The sequence below is a fragment of the Chelonoidis abingdonii genome, chromosome 5 (genome assembly GCF_003597395.2).
Source record: "Chelonoidis abingdonii isolate Lonesome George chromosome 5, CheloAbing_2.0, whole genome shotgun sequence".
In the NCBI taxonomy this organism is placed as follows: Eukaryota; Metazoa; Chordata; order Testudines; family Testudinidae; genus Chelonoidis; species Chelonoidis abingdonii.
In genome coordinates, this window is record NC_133773.1 from 92,597,564 (window position 1) to 92,621,473 (window position 23,910).

General features: G+C 40.1%; 1 protein-coding gene across 2 annotated transcripts in view; it reads right to left on the reverse strand.

Annotated features, from left to right (window-relative positions):
• The window catches only part of KIT (KIT proto-oncogene, receptor tyrosine kinase), a 72,631-nt gene that overhangs the window by 29,313 nt on the left and 19,408 nt on the right, over positions 1–23,910 (reverse strand). Inside the window, exons 2-7 of one of the 2 annotated variants that reach the window (XM_032774241.2) lie at positions 19,249–19,497; positions 12,677–12,961; positions 8,937–9,073; positions 6,166–6,325; positions 1,438–1,627; positions 696–811 (exon numbers count right to left, since the gene is read on the reverse strand). In XM_032774241.2, coding sequence (XP_032630132.1) covers positions 696–811; positions 1,438–1,627; positions 6,166–6,325; positions 8,937–9,073; positions 12,677–12,961; positions 19,249–19,497 — 1,137 coding nt within the window. The remainder of the gene's footprint in view (positions 1–695; positions 812–1,437; positions 1,628–6,165; positions 6,326–8,936; positions 9,074–12,676; positions 12,962–19,248; positions 19,498–23,910) is intronic. The other variant, XM_032774240.2, reaches the window with a different exon arrangement.

Below are 23,910 nucleotides of genomic sequence, written 5' to 3' on the forward strand. Positions count from 1 at the left end.
CACTTTGCTTTTGGGGGTCTTGAAGAATGCTGTTTTGCATCTAAACTAACACTCTGGAATTTTTATATAACTTTTGCTTGGAAATGACAACATACGCACTTCTAAAGTTATGTCGGCCTTTCTGAAAACAAACCATCTACATCATTTTGCAGATGTAATGAGACTGCCAAAATGCTACCACGCATGTCAATAGATGCAATCCCCTTGTCAAGATTTCAACATTGGCATGTAGTTCAAACAAATGTATGCAATTAATACCCTAAATTGGATTCTTATCTGCATTTTTTGTTAGGCTATGGAGGCTAGAGTATCATAAGCCACTCTAAATTATCGGCGGGGTATGGGACATAGTTGTTTTCTGAGGCTAAGTTTCCAGGTTCTACAGATTTTTTCCCCGCATATAAATTCACCAGATCAGTATTTTAAAATTGCTCAGCACTTAACCTCCAGAATTCACCTCCTATGATCACTAGCGAGGTGTATTCCATAGAATTTAACATCAGGAATGACATAAAATGTATTTGCATAAGTACTCTGTTCTTTTATATCTTGATATTTATATAGTTTTACAGACTGTACTTTGTATGAAACATTGTCTTCTATGCTGAACTACAATGTGACATCTTGTACATGCGTTTAATTTTGTAAAATACGTCTGTGATAATAAAAGATTTCAGACTGTTCATTTTACTTACTGTTCACATAGACATTAAATGTTAGAGAGGACTTGGCATCAGAATTGGATACAAAAAATGTGTAAATGCCTCCTTCTGTTCCTTTTAATCGGGTAAGGTGAAGTTCACTCCTGTATCTGCAAAAACAGAGAAATTAAACATTACCATGTTTGTTACTCACTAAGTGCATGGAAGGTCAGTTGCTAAGTGATTCAAGATATTCTGAATGTAAATATTCAGACTGTTTATGTCACAGTTTATGCTGAAACCCACATTTTAGTATATTTAAAGCTCTCTTAGGGCTAAAACTTGCACTTGCCTATACAGGGAAAAAAGTGGGGAAAGAGCCCAAACAGTTTTGCATAAGCAGCAATATGCACACTATGAGGGTTTAGAAGGTATCCAGCCATGGTCCACAAGAGGTTGCTACCAGATATACTCAGCTGGCACAACACAGTGACCACAGAGAGGGCATGATGATGCACAAACAGATGAGCATCTATGCCATCATCAACGACAGTACCAGGAGCAGCAAGAATGGTTCTCCCATACCACAAAGTTGAAAACAAGCACCCCATGGCATAATAAGCCAGCATCCTGCCCTGTGACAGGAGGATTTCTTTGGCATTTCTCTTTCCCCAATCCTTTTGGGATTGGGGGCACGGGAATAATTTCTTTTGCATCTCCCCATTCTCATCTTCTTTTGAAGATTCCAGTAGCTGTCTCAAATTAAATCAGTCATGCTTATAATTACTTATATTACCTGTTATTGTCCACAGTCTTGAATTTGACATAGTGATCAGATGAATTGTGTAATGTTTCATTCATATACAGCCACACTTCTTCTTCTGGTCTTGGATATGCCTCATACTCAACTATTAAATTTAGATTTTCCCCAGCATTCACATCTACTGTTGTATTCTTCGTAGTAGACACATTGACAAATCCTTTATCTGCTTGCCATAACAAGAAGGAAAAAAACAATTTTAAAGGCAATTTTTACCCAATCCTTCAGTATTCTATTGCACTATTTACTAATACCAGGTCAGTGGTCCAACATCAAGCTATGAGACAGGAAACTTTATCTAGGAAGCATACTCTGAACTCTCACCTGCTAAAACCAAGTCCACTAGCTGCATATGGGAATGAAGCCTTGGCTGCAAAAGGGAGCAACAACCAAACAACTTACAGCAGCCATGGTTGGCAAACCTACAGTTGCTTTAGCAGAAGTAATTTAATCTTATGATAATAAATTGAAATATCCTGACCATGCTCGTGGAAAAAATTGGGTAAATGTTCAAATTTTACTCACGTACTTAAATGTGTCCATAATTGAAGCCCTTGACTGTTTGCTGGAGAACAAATGTTGACAACAAACGCAAGATAAATTGTTTGTGACAATATACCTTGAGTTTTTGCTACCGTGTACTTAATGATTCACTGTTGTGTCATTCTTAATTACAAGTGAAACTATCAAAAACTGTAATTAATGACATATGCACAAAGTTCACAGGTCTGGATACCAATTCTTCTACATGAAGGTATTTCTGTTCATCTACTATTGCGTCTTAAACTTTATTTGGGACATACCATTTATCACCATTCATTTATCTTCTAAAATATCATGCAGAGCAATGTATTTACTGAAATGATTTTCTTTTAGTTAATAAACTCAGCTTTAATACTACCCCTCTTAAAAGACAAATTTTCAATTCTATATTTATTCGTATGTGCATGGTCAGTTTCAGATCACTGAAAGTGGTTTACTGCTTGTTCCTGATCCACAATAGCTATCATTTAAGTTAGACCAAAAGTTAGAACTTGGGGCCCGCACGCTTCCAAATTGCTCTGCCTGGTTGGACCCATGTACTAAAGTCATAAAAAAATCAGTGAGGCTCTGTGAAAGCAGAAGTCTGACAGTGCAGAGCCATGAAAATTTCAAAAGAGGAACACAGGAACTGTTGTACCAGATCAAGCCTGTGGTCCATCTAGTCCAGTATCATGTCTCTGACACTGATCAGAATGCTTCAGAGGAATATGTAAGAAGCCTGACAGCAAGCAGGTATGATACAACCTGCTCCCTCCTAGTTAGAAATGTGTTTAAACTCCAAAACATGAGATTTTTATCTCATTGCAAACTCTTGTTTTGCATTAACTCTAGACATATTTGTTATTCATTCAATATATCTTGGAATCTTATTAAGTTCAAGATTGTATCTGAGACATTTCAAATAAAATTCAATGATTAAACTGCCAATACCCAAAACAGAATTTTAGTAATTGCTTGTATTTTACATAAATCAACCTGTTTTCAAAAAATATATATCAGTAGATTCATCAGCATAGCTATTATTTCTTCCAAGCCTTTTGGTTAATGTCAAAAGGTGTGTTAATTTAGTGTCTGATACAATCTCAAAGATCTCTGTTTTTGGCCCCTATATTTCACTTCTTTCATCCTAGGAGTTGGAACAATAAAGAAAAGCAATAACCTATTTTGTCAATTAGCAGTAAAAGAGTCCAGGACAGATTGTTTACTTTATTGTAGGTGAAACTCAAGGAAACCAAAAAATATTGTTTTGAAAGTGAAAAATTCCAGCTTTTAACTGATTAAGAACTTTATTTTTTTTATTAAGCATAACATATAAATATTTTTTCCTTGTAAAAATATTTATGTTTTATAGTGCTATGCTCATTTCATTTAATAAAGCAAGTATGCACTGTCATAAATGGATAGGTAAGGTAAGGGTTAAGTTTCTTTTACCTGAAAAGGGTAACCGAACACCTGACCAGAGGACCAATCAGAGAACTGGATTGTTTAAAGTCAGGGGCGGGAATTTGTATACTCGGGGTCTTTGTTGTTTTCTTAGCTATGAGGAAACAAGTCTTCTTCTAATTCTCTCCTAATACTTCTTCTAAACATCTGTAAGTACCCAGGAACCGCAAAGTAATTCAGCTATGATGGTCTTTGGGGTGTATTTACCTGTATGTTAATTTGTTGTGCTGGTTTAATTGGGCTATCTTTTAAATCAGACTGTTTCTTTATATTTTCTTATAAGCAAGAGCCTGTATTGAGTTTCTTAATGCAAGATGATTGTTTTATATTTTCTTTCTTTTTAAACCTTGTGAAAGTTCTTTTCCTAGGGAGGCAAAGGGAAAAGCCAGGCTGTGGGCTATTTTCCTATTTGGGTCCAGGGAAAGAGCAGACTACAGGGAAAGAGACGAAGAATTCTCTCTGTTCTCTGGTGGTTACAGTTTTTCCCTCATTCCTGGAGCAAGGGGGGTGGCAGAGCCCAGCTGTGGGTATTTTGCATCTCCATTGTCCTGAGGGAAGCAGAAAAGCTGGTTTCTTGGGTCACACAGGTTAGCCGCGAGGCAAGCCTGATAAGGAGGGGGAAGGGGTTATTTTCCCTGCTTTTAGCATCCAAGGGATTGGGAATCTGGGTGTCCCACCAAGGGAGGGTTGGGGACACCAGAGGGAGGAAAGGGGGGATCAGGCCCCATAGATTAATTCCTGATCTGGTGGCAGCGAGAATATCCAAGCTGGTAGTGAGCTTGGGGGAGTTTCAGGTAAGCCCCCAAACTTTGGACGCAAAAGTGCAGGTTTGGGACAGGACCAGACTGGTGGACACTAAAGTCCAGGTCTGGGACTGGACGGCTAGATTACCACATGCACACACAGAGCAACTGTTTTTTTCTCCCATATTTCACAAAACTATTCTGAGTGAACCAATTCAGCAAACTCATTTGCATTTGGAGTATTTATAATAGGCTCTGTATTGAACAGCCTTCCTTCCCTTATAATAAACTTTCTTATTTCCCCAATCCTAGCTCTTTGAAAAAGATTATTTAATACTTAACATTGCTTCAGTATTCATTAGTTTACTTTATATAACAATTTAGTTTCATGTATACAATAGAGCAAAACATACATCAAAATTATAGGCCAGATCTTCAACCGGTGTGAATAGGTGTAACTGCATTAAATCCAATGAAGCTGTGCTGATTTATACCATCTTAGAATCTGATTCAAACATTTATCTTATTTCTGCTTTCCTTGACTTACTATGGAGAACCATGCAAACAGTTTTGCAATGGTATTTGTGAAAGAAAACTGTTTTAATAAGGAAAAAAAAAGATGACAACAGAGTAAGCACTACAACAAGAAATATTGAGGTTTCACAGCTGGATTTTTTTTTTTTTTTTCAATTTCTACATTTGTGGAAGCAGAGGAACCAAAATCTTTTAGCTAGTAACTTGGAATTATTCAAAATTCTCTTACTAACTACATCAATATGCTCCTTTATCAATTCAGCAAATTAGCACTTAACAGTGATTTTAATATTTTAAAAGCATGGATTGTCATACAAATTAATACAGGGCATTTGGGATCTAAATAGTCTTCTCAGCACAGCCCGTTACTAAAAGGGATAGAGTAAGAAGATCTGCTTGCTCTTAAATGGTGTGATCCAAAGCCCATTGAAGTCAACGGATGGGAATCTCTACTGATTTCAGTGGGCTTTGAATCAAGCCCATGTATTTTATGCTATAAGGCTATACAGAAAATAAATAAATAAATTGTACTTGTAATTTTATAAAAATTCTCCCAATTATTCTTTTAAACAGAGTTCAGAGTGTGGCTTCTCCTACATAAAACATATTAACACACCAATGGATGTAACAGAAAATCAATTTCCTATACATGGAATGTGAGTATTGAAAACTTGTTTTATATTTGCTCTGCCAACACTATACAACATAGGAATAATGTAAGGCAAATATTTGTAGGACTAGTAATAACTCTGCACATTATCAAGATGGGCTGAGGCAAGCAGGGCCAGCTTTAAGCCGATTCACCCGATTCCCTGGAATCGAGCTCCGTGCTGAAGAAGGCCCCGCGCCTAAGGGGGCCCTGCGCCGGGGGTCTTCGTTGGCATTTCAACAGTGGGGGCCATGCTCTAGGGGTTTTCGGCAGCATTTTAGTGGCGGGGGCTCCTTTGGTGCCATGGAAAACCCAGTGCGGAGCCCCCACCGCTGAAGGGCTGCTGAAGCCCCAGACCGCTGCCGAGTATGCCAGTCAGACCCCGCAGCTCATAAAGCCAGCCCTGGAGGCAAGACCCACAGCAGAAGGTAAGATTCCAGAAGATAGTTCCATACAAAGATGGGTGAGTAGATGAAGAAAGGGAAGTTTTGTGTTTCATTAAGACTGAAATAGTTTTAAAATTAAACCAGTTAAGAGCACACAAACCAGAGAAATGCAAACATTGTTGAGGTTGCTCTTCTATGCAAGATCACATTTGATTGACAAAGAGTAGGTTACAGTCATTAAAGAAGTGATACACTCTAAAGCTTTAATCTTTCTTTTTCAACATATCACCAGTCTGCAATACCTTTTTAATAATAAGCTCTACTGTTCCATATTGCAGAGGATGTTTACTTTGCATTTTCTCTTTCCAGCTCTTAGAAATGTTGTATTTCTTTAAGAATTATTTACCTAGTACATTCAAGGTTATTGTGACATTGGATGATCCAAAAGAGTTTCTTGCTTGGCATGTGAATGCTCCAGAATCATTAACTCCCACTGAACGGATGCTCAATGTTAATTTTCTTTCATATTCATAATCACCGATATTCTTGCTTTTGCTTTTAACAGTCTGTCGGAAAAAAACAATTAACATCTAAAATACTGTGTATGCAGCAGCCTTCCTAGATAAATTAAAAATAGAAGTAATTATAACTTCACTACATTAATATTCATAACTTTAAACCGGAATAATAAGCCTTCGTGACAAACCTGTCACTGGAACCTCTCCATACAAAACAACTACATGATCAATTCTCTGTGAAAAATAATGCTCTTCCCTAAACTGTATTCTCTTCCCCATGTTCTTTATTGCCTCTCCTCCTCAAACCCAACTCCCACACTCTTAGTCTGTTGAGTTTCACTGGCCTAGCTCTCTCTAAATGAGAGCCCTATCTTATTGGATGCTGAGTACCCTCAATTCCAAATGGTTTCAATGGGAGCTACAGGCACATGGCACCTTGCAATTAGATTTTATTGTCCTCAGGCAGGGAATCTAGTTTGTTCCCATCTCTGAAGAGTACCAGATCATTAGAAATGGGCCAAAGCCACAAAAGTTCAAATCCAAATTTCCCCAAATATTGGTGTTTGTGTCAGTGGGCCAAGGCCAGTTCACTGGAGGTAATTTTCCATCACCAGGAAAGATTCAGATTCTACAGAAAGCAAACTTCCATTTGTATTAAAAATAACGTTTCTAGTCCTTCTGTGTGGAGACTAGATGAGACCTCCATACTGAATTTCACTTTGACATTGCTTGGAAGGTGAAGCTAGCACAGAATGTGGCTGCTGGGCTGACGGTTGATGCATCAAACAGCATGTAAAAACACATTACCCCAAGAGTTGCTCTGGCTCTCAGTAAAGTTTCAGGTAGAGTTTAAGGTGCTAATTTTAAACTGCCAAGTCCTCATAGAGCTTGAGAAGTGGCACCACTTCTCTCTTGGGTTTTTCCTATCACAGCTGAGTTCAGCAGTGATGATCAGCATGAAGCTCTCTGAACACACACGACAGGGAGCTGCCAGTAGGCTGCTCGGTGAGGGGTCCTCAGCTTTGGAATACATTTCCCTCTTTGATCCACAAGCATCTGGATTTATTAACCTTCTGGGCAAACTGCAAAGCCATTTTTTTCCTCAAACACGTAATATGTTGCAGGGTGTGTCTAGAGGGTAAGGCCTGGGAGCTGAAGAAAAATTTTAGGTGGGATCTCATGATATGGTTGGGTAGTAAGTGCTTTTAGTTTTTTTGTGACAATCTACTATTAAATTGGGATGATGTGTCATTTGAAATTAGATCAAAGCATAGTATTGAATTTTTTTTTAGATGTTCTAATGAAAATGTTTTCATTTGGAGAGGTGCTAGACATTTCCAGGTGTTTTATCCATTTAACACAGTTATGGCTTTTGGCCTCTTTATCATTAATATTTTATGTGTTAAGTTTTATATGGAAGTGGTTGTTTAGAACAGATCTTCTATTGATTTTTCAAAAGCAGCAACAACTACTACTAGTGATCAGGGAAGCAGTGAACATTTTTTATTTTGACCTATTCTGGCCAATCTGCAATTCTGCCTCTATTTAAACTCATTAATGTTATGTGTTCTAGCCATTCCAATACAGAATTTAATTTGACATTCAATATTTAAATGATTGCTTCCCCTGATGTTTACTAAACAAGACTGAAAGGTCAAACTTATTTGGTCAAAAATATTTTTCTTGTGGATTTTTCTTCATAAAAATGTAAACCAATATAGCATGAAAAAATGCGGTTGAGAAAAGATCCTGACCTTACTGCAATCAAATGAGAAAATAAAAGTGCTCAAATGCAAGATTTATAGTTAACCTTGGCAAAGAACCAAAAGTTCCATCTGCAAGTACCATACTGCCTACATGTTATTTAGGCTTTAACTCTTGACGCTGTGAACTGGGATTTCCCGATAGGCACTTAGTGACAGAAACTCTGCCAGCATCAATGGATTAGTTAGGAATGGCATACAGAACCTGAGAGAGTCAGTATCCAGGTCATATTTGCCTGAGGTTGTATGATTTATCTATCATTACAATATCACAGAAGCTATTTTTCTATACACACATGAATGGCAAATTATGTATTCCAGTCACTACCATTAAGAGTAAAAAAGATCCGTCAATTAACATGGGACTGTATGCTGCAGGAATAGTAGCAGGTCTTATTACCAACAACAACCAGTTTGGGAACTTCAGGTACTTTTATAAACTATGGCCAAACTCTTAAATGCTGTTGAGATCTTTCTGCTCCCGTTGAGATCAATGGGATTTATGGGTGCTCAATAGTTCTGTATTTAGGTACGCCAGTATAGGCAGGCTGATCTTCAGATTTAAGAGCCTAACGTCAGGCACCCAGGTTTGAAAACACTGGGTATGTGGAAGCTGCTGTCCCCCCGGGCTATGATCAATGATGCAAGTAGCCCACACAGAAAAGCAGGAGTGTGCCTGGTGCCCCCTCTTTGGCATGCATGGTGTTGTAAGGACAAGTCCCAGTACTGCCCTAAGTAAGGAACAGAGGTAAACTGAAATGGGCCAAATGTTACTTACTTGAGATAAACATACACATATCTTCACAGAAGTTTTATTTTCAAGGAAAACTGACATAAATGCCTTTCTACGGTCCTGTTGTTTTTTAGACTGTGTTTTAAAACTTAAATGATCTCACCGTGTTATTTTGAGGAATCCAATTAGCTTTCAACGAACTATCTACATCTCTTATTGTGCATGTAACTTCAAATTCTTCCCCTTCTTTGAGAAGCTGGCTGGGTTTGGATAAGGTGATAACAGGGAGGGTTTTGTGAACTGGAAAACAATTCATAAGTGCATTATTTTTCATTACATTCAGAGCTTCCAAGAGGGATAAAAATCAACAAGCCATTAAACTTCCAACAAAATTCAGACCTCTTAGAGGCATTCAAATCTCTGCAATATATTAGAGTAGTGTTTTCATGCTAAGTATATTTCGATTTTGCCCCCTTTTAAACTATACTTAAAGTTAGGAAACACTTAGATCTACTCAAATCACATGGATAAATGCAAGTCACATGGATAAATGTGGACAGTATTTAACTATCAATCAGGTAAGTCATTCTATGACAATGATGATCCTGCTGAAGTCTACAACTAAAATCAGTTAGAATTAGGTCACTAAGGAATTGCATCTTGAAATTAAATGCAATTTCTTAATTATAAAATGTCTAAGTGAATTTAGTGCTCTTGAAAAATGTCTAACTGAATGCCCTAAAAGCTGAAAGAGCTCCACTTAGCCAAAGGACAGGAACTGCACAGGGAATGACAGTGCTTAATTTTACCACACCACCCAGACGATGGGGCTTAACTCTGAGATGGATGATCACAAATGTAGGTCTTCATCAAGACTGACAAGTTGCCAACTGAGATGGCTTTGGTGATGTGTTATTGACTTAGTAGGCTAGATACACAGCTGTTTTAAGTTGGTGTAGTTGTGCTGAACTCAATCAAGTAATGACAGTTTACACTATCTGAGGATTGAGTACCTATGTATTTATCTGTAATACGTAAAACTTTTCAATTTCCTCCTTTAATTTTCTTTTGTTGTTTCAACATTTTCCCCTACTCCTTCCTCTAAATTGTCTCTTGTACTATAGTATAATAATAAATAATAATAAGAGAATCATAGAAATATAGAGGTGGAAGGGACCATGAGAAGTCATCTAAACCAACCCTCTGTGCAGCTGCAGATCCAAGTATACCTAGACTGTCCCTGACAGGTGTTTGTCCAACCTGTTCTTAAATATCTCTAATGTGAGGGATTCCACAGTCTATCCTACAAGCCTATTCCAAAGATTAACTATCCTTATAGTTAGAAATTTTTCCAGTTATCTAACCTAAATCACTCTTGATGCAAATTAAGCCCCTTATTTCTTGTCTTACCGTCAGAGGACATGGAGAACAATTGATCACTATCCTCTTAATAACAGCCCTTAACATATTTTGAAAACTGTTATCAGGTCCCAGCTCAGTCTTCTTTTCTCTAGACTAAATATGCCGTTTTTAAACCTTTCCTGATAGGTCAGGTTTTCTAAATCTTTGATCATTGTTGTTGCATTACTCTGGACTCTCTCCAATTTGTCCACATCTTTCTTAAAGTGTGGCACCCAGAACTGGACACAATATATAGCTGAGGCCTCAACAATGCCAAGTAGAGTGGGATGATTGCCTTCTGTGGCTTACATATGATATGCCTGTTAATATATCCCAGAATGATATTAGCCTTTTTTTGCAACTACATCACATTTTTGACTCATATTCAATTTGAGATCCACCATAAACCCCAGACTGTTTTCAGTAGTACTATCACCTAGCCAGTTATTCCCCATTTTGCAGCTGTGCCTTTTATTTTTCCTTCCTAAGTGTAGTAATTTGCACTTGTTTTTATTGAATTTCATCTTGATGATTTCAGACCAATTCGTGGACTTGTCAGGTCATTCTGAATTCTAATCCTGTCCTCGAAAGTGCTTGTAGCCCCTTCCTGCATGTTGTCATCTGAAAATTTTATAAGCATGCTCTCCACTTCATTATCCAAGTCATTAATGAAAATACTGAATAGTACGGACCCAGGACAGACCACTGTGGTACCTGATTAGGTACATCCCCCACAGTTTGACAGAGAACCATTGATAACTATTCTTAGGAGTATGGTCTTTCAACCAGTTCTGTACCAGTTTGCTTATGAGAATTTTCATGTGGGACTGTGTGAAAAGCTTTACTAAAAAGCAAGATATATCACTTCTATTACTTCCCTCCTATCCACTAGGCCAGTAATCCTATCAGAGAAGGAAATTGGTTTGGTCTGGCATGATTTGTTCTTGGCAAATTCATGTTGGCTATTCCATATAATTCTATTATCTTCTAAGTGCTTATAAACTGATTGTTTAATAATTTCAGTATGTTTCCAGTTATCAAACTCTAAAATTCCGAGTCCTTTCTGTTCCCCTTTTGAAAGGTAGGTAATATGTTTGACCTTCTCTAGTCCACTGGGACGTTACCAATTCTACATGAGCTCTCAAAGATAATCGCTAATGATTCCAAGATTGCTTCAGCTAGTTCTTTAAGAACACTTTGGTGAATTTCACCAGATCCTGCCAACTTGAATACTTATCTAAATATTCTTTCACCTGTTCTTTCCTGATTTTGGCTTGTGTTTCTTCCCCCTTATTGTAAATATAATACCAAGCTCTTATATAGAACTTTTCATATTTGACTCTTGTGCCAGTGGAATTGAACTGTCCACTCCTGGGCTACCAGTGGTGAAAACAGCAGTCTGATATGAGGAGCTATGGATTTTTATTCCTGCTTCTATCACACCTTTGGAGTGTGAACTTGGGGAAGCTATTTAAACCTTAAAAAGATGTGCACCTCAATCGTTAATATATTTTAGGCGCTTTCATTAAATAGGCTTATACTTTCTTCTCTCTACTGATTTACAACAATTTGCTAATATACAATGTCACTAGAAGGTTAAATAAAAGATCTGTCTAAAAGGACTTAAAATACAAGAGGCAGATAAGAGGTAAACAATTACAAATGGAAGCTTTATCAGTGGTGTTCCATTCAAAATTAGAGGACAAGATTTTTATACGTACCTTTTTTCACCCATGAAAAAATTGGACTGTTCCATTGCCTCCTTCCCCTACCACACAGCTTCTCTCTCTCTCACACACACACACACACACCCCTTACTTCAGTTGTGAGAAACTGTATTTGTTTGCTTACTACATTTTGTTAAACAAAATGTATTATCAGTTCTTCCAATTTCAATTATACAGATAACAGTAAGGTGATGAGGTGTCCTAGTCTTCTGGTTTAGCAGGACAGTCCTGTCCAAATCTATTGAATACTATAAGTTTTGACAAAGCAAATGAATTAGAAAGCCAGCATCGAAGATGAGTGTCAGCACTTAAGTAGGGCTCAGAAAAGCCTGGTCCCCAAATTTCTTTTAGAATCCACAGAACTACCCAAAATCAGCAGGGATTTTGCCAAAACCTTTCTAAGATCCCCACTGTCAACCTTCATGTGACACCTCTTCTCTTGTCCTTTCAGACACAAACACATACACACACACCATTCTACCAAATTCCAGATCTGGAACAAGCTCCAAAATCCCTGCAACCTATCCACCTAGCTACCAAAACCTCAAACAGGCACCTGTCTATGACTGTATTTTAAAATGTAATGTTTTATTATACGAAAAAAATCTAGTAATCCTAAACTTGCATTATTAAATCAAATCTTTCTATGAAAAACAGTGAGGAAAGCTCAAGATCCCTTAGTGTTTCTTAGAAGAGTATTCACAGCAGTGTTCATCAATCTGTTTTGTTCAGATGAATGCCCATATGCATGCAGAGGGGGAAAAAGTGCATTTACCTGGCCTTACAATCAGGTATTTATTTTCTGAAATTGTCTCAACTCCATTTTGTTTTGCCGAACATTGGTAGCACCCTTTAAATGATCTTTGTACATTTTTGATAAAGATTCCTTTCTCGAGATTGGAAATAAACGTCAAATTCTCAGAGAATGGTTTGCCACCACATAATTTCAAGGTGAAATGTGAAACATCTGGATCTGTCACTGGACACACCACAAGAGCATCGCTGTCCTCTTTTACATAGATGAAAGGGTCAGAGTCAGTAAGAAAAAGGATACGTGGATCTGTAAAGAAGACAAATATGTTAAAAAGTCAGGAATTGTACAAGTTAAGGTTCCAAAAAACCAAACTCTGTGAGATTGCACAAAGAATACATTAAATTATACATTTTACTAATATTCTGAATACTGTTTCAATTCAAGTTACTAAATTAATGTTGCTAACAGAATTTTAGAAAACTTCCATGTTTTCTGACTGCACTATGCTGAGGTGCAGCAGTTTTAAAACTCAGTCACTTGAGAGTTTTGTGAAAGAAAAAAATCTTATTTTGTCTTTTATCTTTAAAGAGAGGAAATGATTATTTCCTTCTTGTCTAACTCAAAAAATGACAGAATAGATTTTGCTCAGACTATTAAAAAAATCACCTCTGAGCTGAGACCAGGTCTATCAAGTTTCATGCCCAGAAGGAGAATTTCTGAGAAATGTATGAGCAAGTGAAAGTGGAACTGCAACTTCAATTATAATTTTCACTTCTAAAAGAGACAATCTAAATGAACACATATTGCTACCAGAGGAAATACCAGTTAAAACTTCTCTCTCCCTGAAAATATTGGGGTATTTACATAAGCATTTGGTTAATCCATAGTACTGAAAAATTATGATGTAGTTATTCTGTATGACTGCTTACACTTTTCAAATCAGTCAATCTACAGTACAGTAATATCTAATCTATTAAGTATTTTTATAACCAAAGCTGAAGTCCATGCCAGCTGCTAATTTTAAAATAGTAATAATTTGTCCAACAATATTGAAAATCAAAAAATTAAGAGATTTCACAATGACTGTCAAAGTTTATTTATGCCCCCATCTTCCATACCACTGCCCCAGGCTATAGTTCACACTGGAGGAGGAGTAGAATTAGAACAAGTTTTGCTCCTTTTATTTAAGTTGGTCTTCATGTAACTTTTACATCCACTATCCTGAAATCACTACAGGGACTTAAGAACTAGCACCAGAAAATAGAGACCCACAATGAAGACAGAAAGAAGAAAACAAGAGCATAGCATATTGTTTAACTGAAACAAGAATGAACAGCATATTTTAAGCTTGTTTTACTTATCCTGTATTTATACACTTTAAAGATCTGTAGCCTAGAGAACTTTGGAGTGAGAGATGGAATGAGCTGAGGATAGAACATCTAATCTGTAACATTCTGTGGAAGGATAAAGTGACATTGAGCCCACTGGCCTAGCTGCAATATGAAGACATAGCATTAACTGTGCTTCTTTTCAAGTGGGAGAATCCCCCCCAAAACTGAACGCAAAAGCAGCTCAGGGCAAGACCCTTGCTGTAGGCTTACTGTCTTGCACCAAGAGTTTAATGGCTTCCAAATTAGATGGTAGCATACACAGAAGCACTGAATCCCTCCAAAACCAGAAGACAATCTGAATGAACTCATGAATAATCCATGATGGCAACAGCTTAAGCAATTAGTTTCCTCCTAGTTAACTTCAACCAGGATGGGTTCAGGTGCAAGAGGGTTCCCTAGAAAAAAGAGGTCCTTGGATGTGTGATAAGTGAACTAACAGCTGGTTCACAGACAGCTGGAATTGACAGCTGGTTCACAGACAGCCAGGGTGGAAGTGAGCAGAATTACCAAGGCTTGATCCTGTACACTCTTTCTAGATTATTCTGGAAATGGAGAGGGAAAGATGGGATAGCATAAATGAATTTGTCTAAGGGAATGAAGACACTTGAAAGGATTACAGATATACTTTCCTCACTCCCCCATCTCACCCCACCAACATGTTTGGCAGTACTCCTGCTCCTTCAACACAAAACGAGTTGCTTATAATTACATGCATCTGACGAAGTGGGTATTCACCCACGAAAGCTTATGCTCCAATACGTCTGTTAGTCTATAAGGTGCCACAGGACTCTTTTGTCACTTTTTACAGATCCAGACTAAGATGGCTACCCCTCTGATACTCGCTTATAATTGTAGTCACTCAGCTCGCCTTTTATATAAAAGTGTCTGAGATGATTGTCCTCCATTTTACTTGGAAGGGGTTAATAATTGCCTCCATCTAGATGATGGAGTTGCTAGTTCCCTGCTACTGCATGTTTAAATAGGTGGTCATTGTCCTGTTGTCTATCAACACTGCATCATTTCTGATCAAGGAATAAAGAGTGTGTGTGTCATGAATGACCCAAGCTCTGAAAGACTGATGATTAGTCTATATTACTCTTTGCCTTTGAAGGCTGGCATAGCATCTATTGAAATCCTGATGGTGAAATTGTGATGTCGATACCCACCATTGTAGCAAAGAGAGGACATATTTTGGAGATATAACCACATTGTTCATGTTCTCCTCTGCATCCTAACTACATAAAAGGAAAGCCTGATAGTGTTTCATGTAGAGTTGAATCGTCTGTACCAGGGGTCGGCAACCTTTCAGAAGTGGTGTGCCAAGTCTTCATTTATTCACTCTAATTTAAGGTTTCGCATGCCGGTAATACATGTTAATGTTTTTAAAAGATCTTTCTTTTAGTCTATAAACTATTGTTGTATGTAAAGTAAACAACTTTTGTAAAATGTTTTAAGAAGCTTTGGTTCTCAACCTGGGGTGCACGCACCTCCTAGGGCAGGGCCGATGCAAGGATATTTTGCACCCTAGGTGAAACTTCCACCTTGAGCCTCCCTCCCCACCTTGCACATCGGTTCATTGAGGGGCAAATCTCAACGAGCCTTTATAGACCCCAGAGGCCAGCCGTGCTCAGGGGCCAGCCGCGTCCAGGGGCTGCTCTCCAGACCAGGTTCCCCCCTTCCCCGCCCCCTGAACTCCCCTGGAGGGTGCACAGCCCCCCCATGAGCCCTCCCCACCCCACCCCAGTGCCCCCTGCCCCGAGTTCACTCACTGGCTTTGCTGGACTTGGGCTGCTGCAGCAGCTCAGCAGGGAGGAGCTGCCTTCCAGAGGCACTGGAGAGCCAGAGCATCCCACTTGTGGCAGCAGCGAGCCTCAGCCATGGAGGAGCCAGCGCAGTGCAGGGGGGCAGCAGCCCTGCAAACGTGGCGTTGCCACTAGCGGGGAGCACACGCGCCCCCCTCACCCCTCCTGACCAGGCTGAGGCCTGGCGCCCCCCGGAGGCTCCTGCAGGCTGCAGAGGATATATGTGGGCACCAGCCCCCATGCGCCCCTCGGCTCTCCCCTCGCCTAGGGTTACCATACTTCATCAAAAAAGAGGGGAGAGCCCTGCCCTACCCCCACCTCCATCCACTCCTTGCCTCTTCCCACCCCGATTGCCCCCATCAGAACTCCCAACCCCCCTGCTCCTTGTCCCCTGACTGCCCCCTCCTGGAAACCCTGCCCCAACTGCTCCCCAGAACCCCACTCCCTACCTAAGCCTCCCTGCTCCTTGTCCCTTGACTTCTCCCTCCTGAGACCCCCCCACCCTATCTGCTCCCCCCAGAACCCTACCTGTCCCGCGACTGCCCCAACCCTTATCCACATCCCGCCCCCAGACAGACCCCGGGGGGCATGCGGGTGGCAGTCCCCATGTGCCCCCTGGCTCCCTCCTCGCCGCGCTCGGGCTCTGCGGCTCCTGGGAGTGAGAGCCACCTCCCGCAGCAGGCTCAGGGCCCACTAGGGTGACCAAACAGCAAATGTGAAAAATTGGGACGGGAGTAGGGGGTGATAGCAGCCTATATAAGAAAAAGACCCAAAAATTGGGACTGTCCCTATAAAATCAGGACATCTGGTCACCCTAGGGCCCGCGCCCCAGTGGCTCACACTCCCAGGAGCCGCAGAACTCGAGCTTGGTTAGGAGGGAACTGGGGGGCGCTTCTGCCGCTGGTCTGGGGTCCTGGCGGCCGGCCCCGCTGAGGCTCCTGCCAGACTGAGGTTCCGTTCACTCAGCCGGCAGAGGGATGAGTGGGGCTGGTGGCCAGTACCCCGGCTGGCAGCCGCGTTCCAGGCAAAATTGGCATGCATGTCGTAGGTTGCTGACCCCTACTCTGTACTCTCCTTATGTCTGCGTTGGACATCATTAAGCCCAGGATTTGAAGGGCATACCACACAACACTGCAGGAACATGGCATGGCTTGCAAAAATATCTGTTTTACCTCCAGAAGCCCATTTGTCCCAGGTGAGTTAGGAATTTGACAAAGTGGTTAACCAAGTCTTGTGTGAGGGTCAGAAAGCTTCTCTTATAATTCATTCCAAAACCATGTTCATTTGACAGCACTGGTTTGCTATTTTCCACTCTGAGGTGAAGAATATCCCACTCGTAGGTTATTCTTGTAATGGGAAATATGAATGCCTTCCTCATCAAACTTGGTTATGATGGCTACCATGAGGTTTAAGAAAATCTGTGTGATAGATAAAGCTCTATTGTGTCCGTCATAAACAAGAGAAATGTCTCCAGTGCTAGAGAACATCTGAATGGCCTCCAAGGATTCCAGGTGACTAGATGGATAAGATAGTAGGGAGAAAGCTGGTACGGAACTAGAGAGGTAGCAAAGTCCAGCACTAGCACTGAGCTCTTGGTCTCAGACAGCTGATGTGGTTTGAAGGCAGACTGTGAATGGGTGGGGGGGAGGGTCGGATGAAGAATAAATAGATTTGTTCATGCACCGGTCATAAGGTCTAAAAGAACCCAACACAGTATGTTCCCACTGAAAGTCTGCAGGCATTTCACGGTAAGAGGGGTTCCAGAGTTTCAGGTTAGCTTTTTGGTCAGGTCACCTGGATGGTTAGGCCTTGTCCTGGCATTGTGAAGTGAAGAAGAGGAAGAAATTTATCCATGAAAGAAGGATGGCTGTTCTGAGGACTTCGTAGCTTCGCATTTCTGCAGGAACGCCACAGGACCACATATACTACCTTTGAGAATGTTCCATCTGGAGAAAATCCCCTGCCAGGCTGTGCTGGCTCCTCTGTCCTTGTGGAGCAGTTCCAGAAGGATTAGCAGGTCCCTAAGCAACTTCCCTCATCTTTCACAGGGACTGCTGGCTGGAGGTGGAGAAAGAGAAACACTAGTTGCAACAGGAAAGGCCACGCAAAAAAAAAAAAAAAACACCAAAAGGAAAAGAGGGCAGCCAGAGCCACATGGGCTCAGGCAAGAGAATGAGTTGCCCTGGAAATCAGCTGAGCCAGCCCCCCTTGAGGCCTAAGTTGGCAAAGTTGGCTGAGAGCCAATGAGGCCATCTGTCAGAATCCAACACGTCACAGAAGGGAGGAAAACGGGAGGAAAAGACAGTGGTGGGTAAAACGCAATAGCAATTCAAGAAAAAGTATCACAAGACAGGCAGGTACCCACTACAGAAGGATGTGCAAGAGTTAGTCAGAGCTGCCTGAACTAAAACGGACGCTGCAAACAAGAGGATTCTTTGTTACCCACTGGTTTATACAAAGGAGTATCTAGGTACTAATATTTGTAATAAACTGCCTCAGTAAACCAGAGAGTGGGGTCAAACCTTTAGTGACTACAGATTAGTGGATATAAAGAATAATAATTTTTAAATTTTTACAAAAAATACAATTAAGGAAGAAATAAGGGAACAATCTACCCAAATGATTTTAGCTCATTTTTTAAAATGGTATCCAAACTCTCCTTCCAGAAGCCAAGTTTTTGCACATAACAATGAAGATTTAAAAACTTTCTGTGACTACAATGACTACAATGACCCTGCAAGTCTAATGTAAATTCCTAACTTCTTCCTGTATGTGTTACACCATTTCTCATCCCCTGGTGTTACTGAACATTGCTGAAATATGTTGTGTTATTTTAAATATATTAAGTTCCTGCTAGGACTATTTATTAATAATAATTATTATTTTTGTTTGGGCTTAAGTCTTTTCTTTACCTGATCTTATCTGACAATCCAGTTACAAATAATTTTGATTCTTAATGTGCTGATACACTACAGTCATAGACTTTAAGGCCAGAAAGGACCATTGTCCAACCTCCTGCACATGCCAAGCCACAGAACCTCACCCACGCACTCCTGTAATAGACCCATAACTCCGGCTGAGTTACTGCAGTCCTCAAATCATGATTTACAGACTGTAGTAACTCAGAGCCCTACCCATCTAGTGTCCCATCTCTGGCCATGGATTCCTCATGAATTTGAAATACAATGTAAACAACTTTACCACATGCATCCGACAAAGTGGGTATTCACTCATGAAAGCTCATGCTCCAATACGTTTGTTAGTCTATAAGGTGCCACAGGACTCTTTGCAGCTTTACTACAGTTTCCGAGTATTCATACGCAAAGGGACACACCAGATACCTGACTCCAATTATGTGCTTTGGAAGGGAAGAGGGGAAAAAATACACATACAAATTTACCTTTAACAAAAACATAAATGGAGGTGTTCAAACTCTCTTGGTTTCTGCATATGTATCTGCCTGTGTCTTTGGTTGATGCATTTTTTATGGACCACTCCTCATTACTGAAATGTTTTGGTTTTCCTGAAGGGTCTGAGTTCTGAAAATCCCAAGTCACTGGACCATCATCGTTGCATCTCAGTCTTACTTCCTGTCCACTATTCACAACCAAGGAAGATTTTTCTGGAGTAATAGAAGGTATTGTACCACCTGGCAGAGAGACAAAATGCAGTATATATTGCTATATTTATTTGTTATGTTTTAACAAATGAAAATATTTACCTGATCATTTTAGATTTTGTGCCTTAAAAAATATAAAGTATTACACTTAATTAATTCTACAAATTCTGTAGACAGCTCATAACTAAAGACCCCAGCCCATATGCACAGAGCTTACAGCCACTGCAGATGGAAAGTGAGTTAAATAGTCTGGAAACTAGTTCCAGCTGAAACAGTTTATGTCATGATTTGGCTTGTCAGTGAGGACAGAGCAAACAATTTTAACATGAAACTATATTTGTAAAATTGATTCTACCATGATTTGGTTTCAAGAGCCAACAGATGACCGCTGATTGTATTTTTAATTGTGCGTTGTGGAGATCTAAACTCTCTTTGCCCAATATTTATTATTGTTTTAGCTGCTTTGCAATAGGAACTGCAACCACATCTATTCTGTAAGTAGATTAAGTATATGAATATATATGGCTTCAGTGTAAAGTTTACAATACATTTTTCTTTGATGAAATACTAATTTGTAACCTCTTACAGAAGTACTCAATATAATGCAGGTATTCCTACACCTCCTGTTGCAACATTAGAGGAACTGTTTTCTTCCAGTAGAGCTAGTCCCCTCAAGTCACCAAAGTATCATCTCTTTCGCTGCACATACCATGGTCTACTCTGATTGCAGCTTTAAAAAAGTTTCTGAGGAAGTACTGCTATGCAAACTATTATCCCAAATGTAAAATGTAAAACATTTTCCCACCCCAAAGCCAACCAAGAGCATATTAAGGCCTACCTGTCTAAAATGTATTTAAATAAGCCAAATAGTTTTTTTTGCTTTGCTAGCATACCCCATGTTTCAGCCTAAAGAAATTCAAAATTAATCTCGAAAATGGGAGTTCCTATAGGGAATGAAGACAAACTCTTACTAACATTGTCCTGTCTGAACCACACTGTAATAAACGTTTGTCTCAAATCTGGACTTAGAGTTCAACATCTGAGTGTTTACTGTGAACCTTCCCCAAGCTTATACCCAGCTTGGATCTATCTCGCTGCCACCAGACAGGAATATAGCGCCTGCCTCGCTCTGGTCCCCCCAGACTTTCCCTGGAGAAACCCCAAAACCAGGACCCCTGGGCTTCCTCATCTCACCCCCAGCTTCCCCCCCTTTCCTGTCGTTAGCCGGTGCGATGCTATACTCACTTCCTTGTAAACAATCGGAGATGGCAGTCTAGCTTCCCCCGAGGCTATTGCATTAACCTAGTCAAGCTTCACACAAGAGACTCCCTCCCTTTGTCCGTAGCCCTTTTCCCGCCCTGGACAATAGGAAGGTGAGACACAGGTTTGTTTTCCCTCCCCCCTCTAGCTGTCACCGATATAACAGAGCTCGGCACAGAGATTCCTCTCCCCTCTGCCTCATAGGAAAAGAAACTTCCAAGGTTTTAAAAGAAAACTTTATCTAAAAAAGAAAGAAAATACAAAACAATGTTATGCATTAAGAGATCAATACAGGCTCTTGCTTAGAGAAAATATGAATAAACAGTCTGATTTAAAAGATAGCCCAATTAAACCAGTCCAACACAGTACACCACACACATGTAAATACAAATCAAAGCTCATCACAGCCGATTACTTTGTTTTCCTTTTGTACTCACAGATGTTTAGGAGAAGATTTGAAAGAAGATGGAGTTAGAAGAAAACTTGTTTACTCACAGCCGAGGAAAACAAAAAGACCCAGAAAAAAACCAAAAACCTCCAGAGGTTCCCACCCTTACTTTTGAAAATCCTCTTTCCTGATTGGTCCTCTGGTCAGGTGTTTGGTTCCCTTTGTAAACCCTTAACCGTAAAAGACAATTAACCCTTACCTTACCTATCTACTTATGACACACACATATTACATTTATGCAAATTATGCTGAGGTTTTGTGACAGCAATCAATGCCTATCCTGACACCCTTAAGAATCTGTACTTAGTCAGGTCGATGACCATCTGTTTATCTCAGGACAACTGCCCACACATTAAATACACTGAAATACATTAAAAAAAATTCAGCCACACTTGATGACCAACAGGCATATATACTGGTAGAAATATACTGCAGTTGGCAATACCATTTTCTTTCAAAAACACACACTCTGATGTGGTCAATTTCCCTCCAAATAGGGACAATGCACAAGTTCAGTCAAAACACTCTATAATTAGTTTGGACCCCATTATATTCCAACCTTCATTCATTTATTTCTCAGCTTTAATGGTTCTTAAGGGTATATAAATGGATTAAGATCAAGTCAAATAAATGCTCCTGTTGCTGAGAAATCCAAAGACAATGGTCTGGGCTACACTAGCAGGGGGGCGGGGAGGGTTCGAACTAAGATACGCAACTTACCGTAGCTGAAGTCAAAGTATCTTAGTTCGACTTACCTGGCCATCCTCATGGCGGCAAGTCAACTGCTGTCGCTCCCCCATCGACTCCACTACTCCTCCTGCCAAAGTGGGGTACGGGCATCAATTAGCGTATTGATTTATCGTGTCCAGACGAGATGCGCTAAATTGATCCCTGACACATCAAACACTACCCGACGATCCAGTGGGTAGTATAGATGTATCCAATGAAAGAGTATAAGGGAAAGAATGAAAGTCAGAACTCCTTCAGATTTTAACTATTTTGTTTGCAGGCTGGATTTCTGGACTGAGATCGCTCTGTCACTGCTGATTAAAGGCATTTATCACTGCTCAACTAGAAAGATAAACCTTTTCCTAACATTACTGGAAATAATCCATATGAAGATCTTCAACCCATACATAAACAACAGAATCTGTACAAAGTATCCTAAAATATAATCATATCCATTTCCAGCAAAGAGGCAGGACAACATCGTTACACAGCCATACTCCATGTTCATGGCTCTGCCAAACTTAGTCTGCTTTGACCCACTGAATGCATATAATAGTTCAAGTCAGGAGTTCAAAGTCTACTATGTTTACAGTAGGCCCCATCTTCCAAGCAGCCGAACACACTCAGCTTCCAACAGGTACTGAGACACAGGACCTGTCCCAATGTTTACAGCAAAGCCTGTATGTCCATTGTAGCAATGTAAGTTTCATGTGCTGGGATTGGGGGGTAGGAAAGGAAAGGGAACAAACATACCATAGCATTTAGAAAGCAAAATCCATGCCTTATGAACGCTCCAGTAACAGACAATCTACATTTCAGGGCATTGATACAAAAAATGTAGAACAATTATTTCTAAGCGACATAGAATAATAGGCTTCTGCACCAAAGTTTTAACAACCTAAATTAAACTTAATGTACCGAGCAATGTCATCAGACTAAGGATCTCATTGAAATCAACGGAAAGGCATTGCACATGTGTCTGCTAGGGAAGGGAGTTGTGGAGTTGGAGAATGAGGGTTACAAAAGTGAAAGACAACAAGATATGCTTTGTATTACGCACCTAAATATCTCTGATCTTTAAAAAGGAAGACTAACTTAAAGTAGTATGGTTTATAGGTAGTAAGTGGGATGAAGGCTGTGTGTGCGTATGTCTCTGGGAAGAGTGATTTAAGTGATGGAAGCTTGAAGATTTTTTTTAAGTTTCGGATCCCCCTAATCCCAAACAGACTGTATTCACCTTTTTAACATCAGAAACAGGATTATGCCTACAGTCGGTTTTGAACAGAGCTGAGGCACATGCAGGAGCAAACTACAGATACATGAAGTTAGTGTTCCATAGCTAAACAGTCACTTTCACCCATCTCTATTGCCTTAGTTTATCAAAGCTTGTTTAATTATTAAAATGCTGGGATCAACTGTGAGCAATACTGTTTATTGAAAAAAGAACTGAAGTATCCTGGAAAAAGCTTTGTAAACCACAAAGCTGAGGGATAGGGTATATCGCAATAGCGACTTCTGCAACAGAAGGGAGAGCTGGAAAACAGGGCTGAAGGAATTAGAAAATGATATGGTTTGTGTAATAGGGAAAGGCACTGACAGGTGGAAATTTAAATCATGTTCGTAAGAACCTTCGTGTTCCCCAAGCTGCCAAGCACATAAAAGAGATTGCATTGCAATTGAAAAATGAGACTAGGGCCTTGTCTACACTTACTGGGGGTTCGACGCGCGGTGATCGATGCACGGTGGTCAATTTAGCGGGTCTAGTGAAGACCCGCTAAATTGACCGCATATCGCTGTCACATTGACTCCTGTACGCCACCAGAACGAGAAGAGCGAGGGGAGTCAATGGGAGAGCATCTCCAGTCGACATTGTGTAGTGTGGACCTTGTGGTAAGTAGATCTAAGTACATCAACTTCAGCAACGTGAATAACGTGGCTGAAGTTGCATAACTTAGATCGATCTCCCCCCGAAGTGTACTGAGGAGTCAGGAGATCTGGGTTCTACT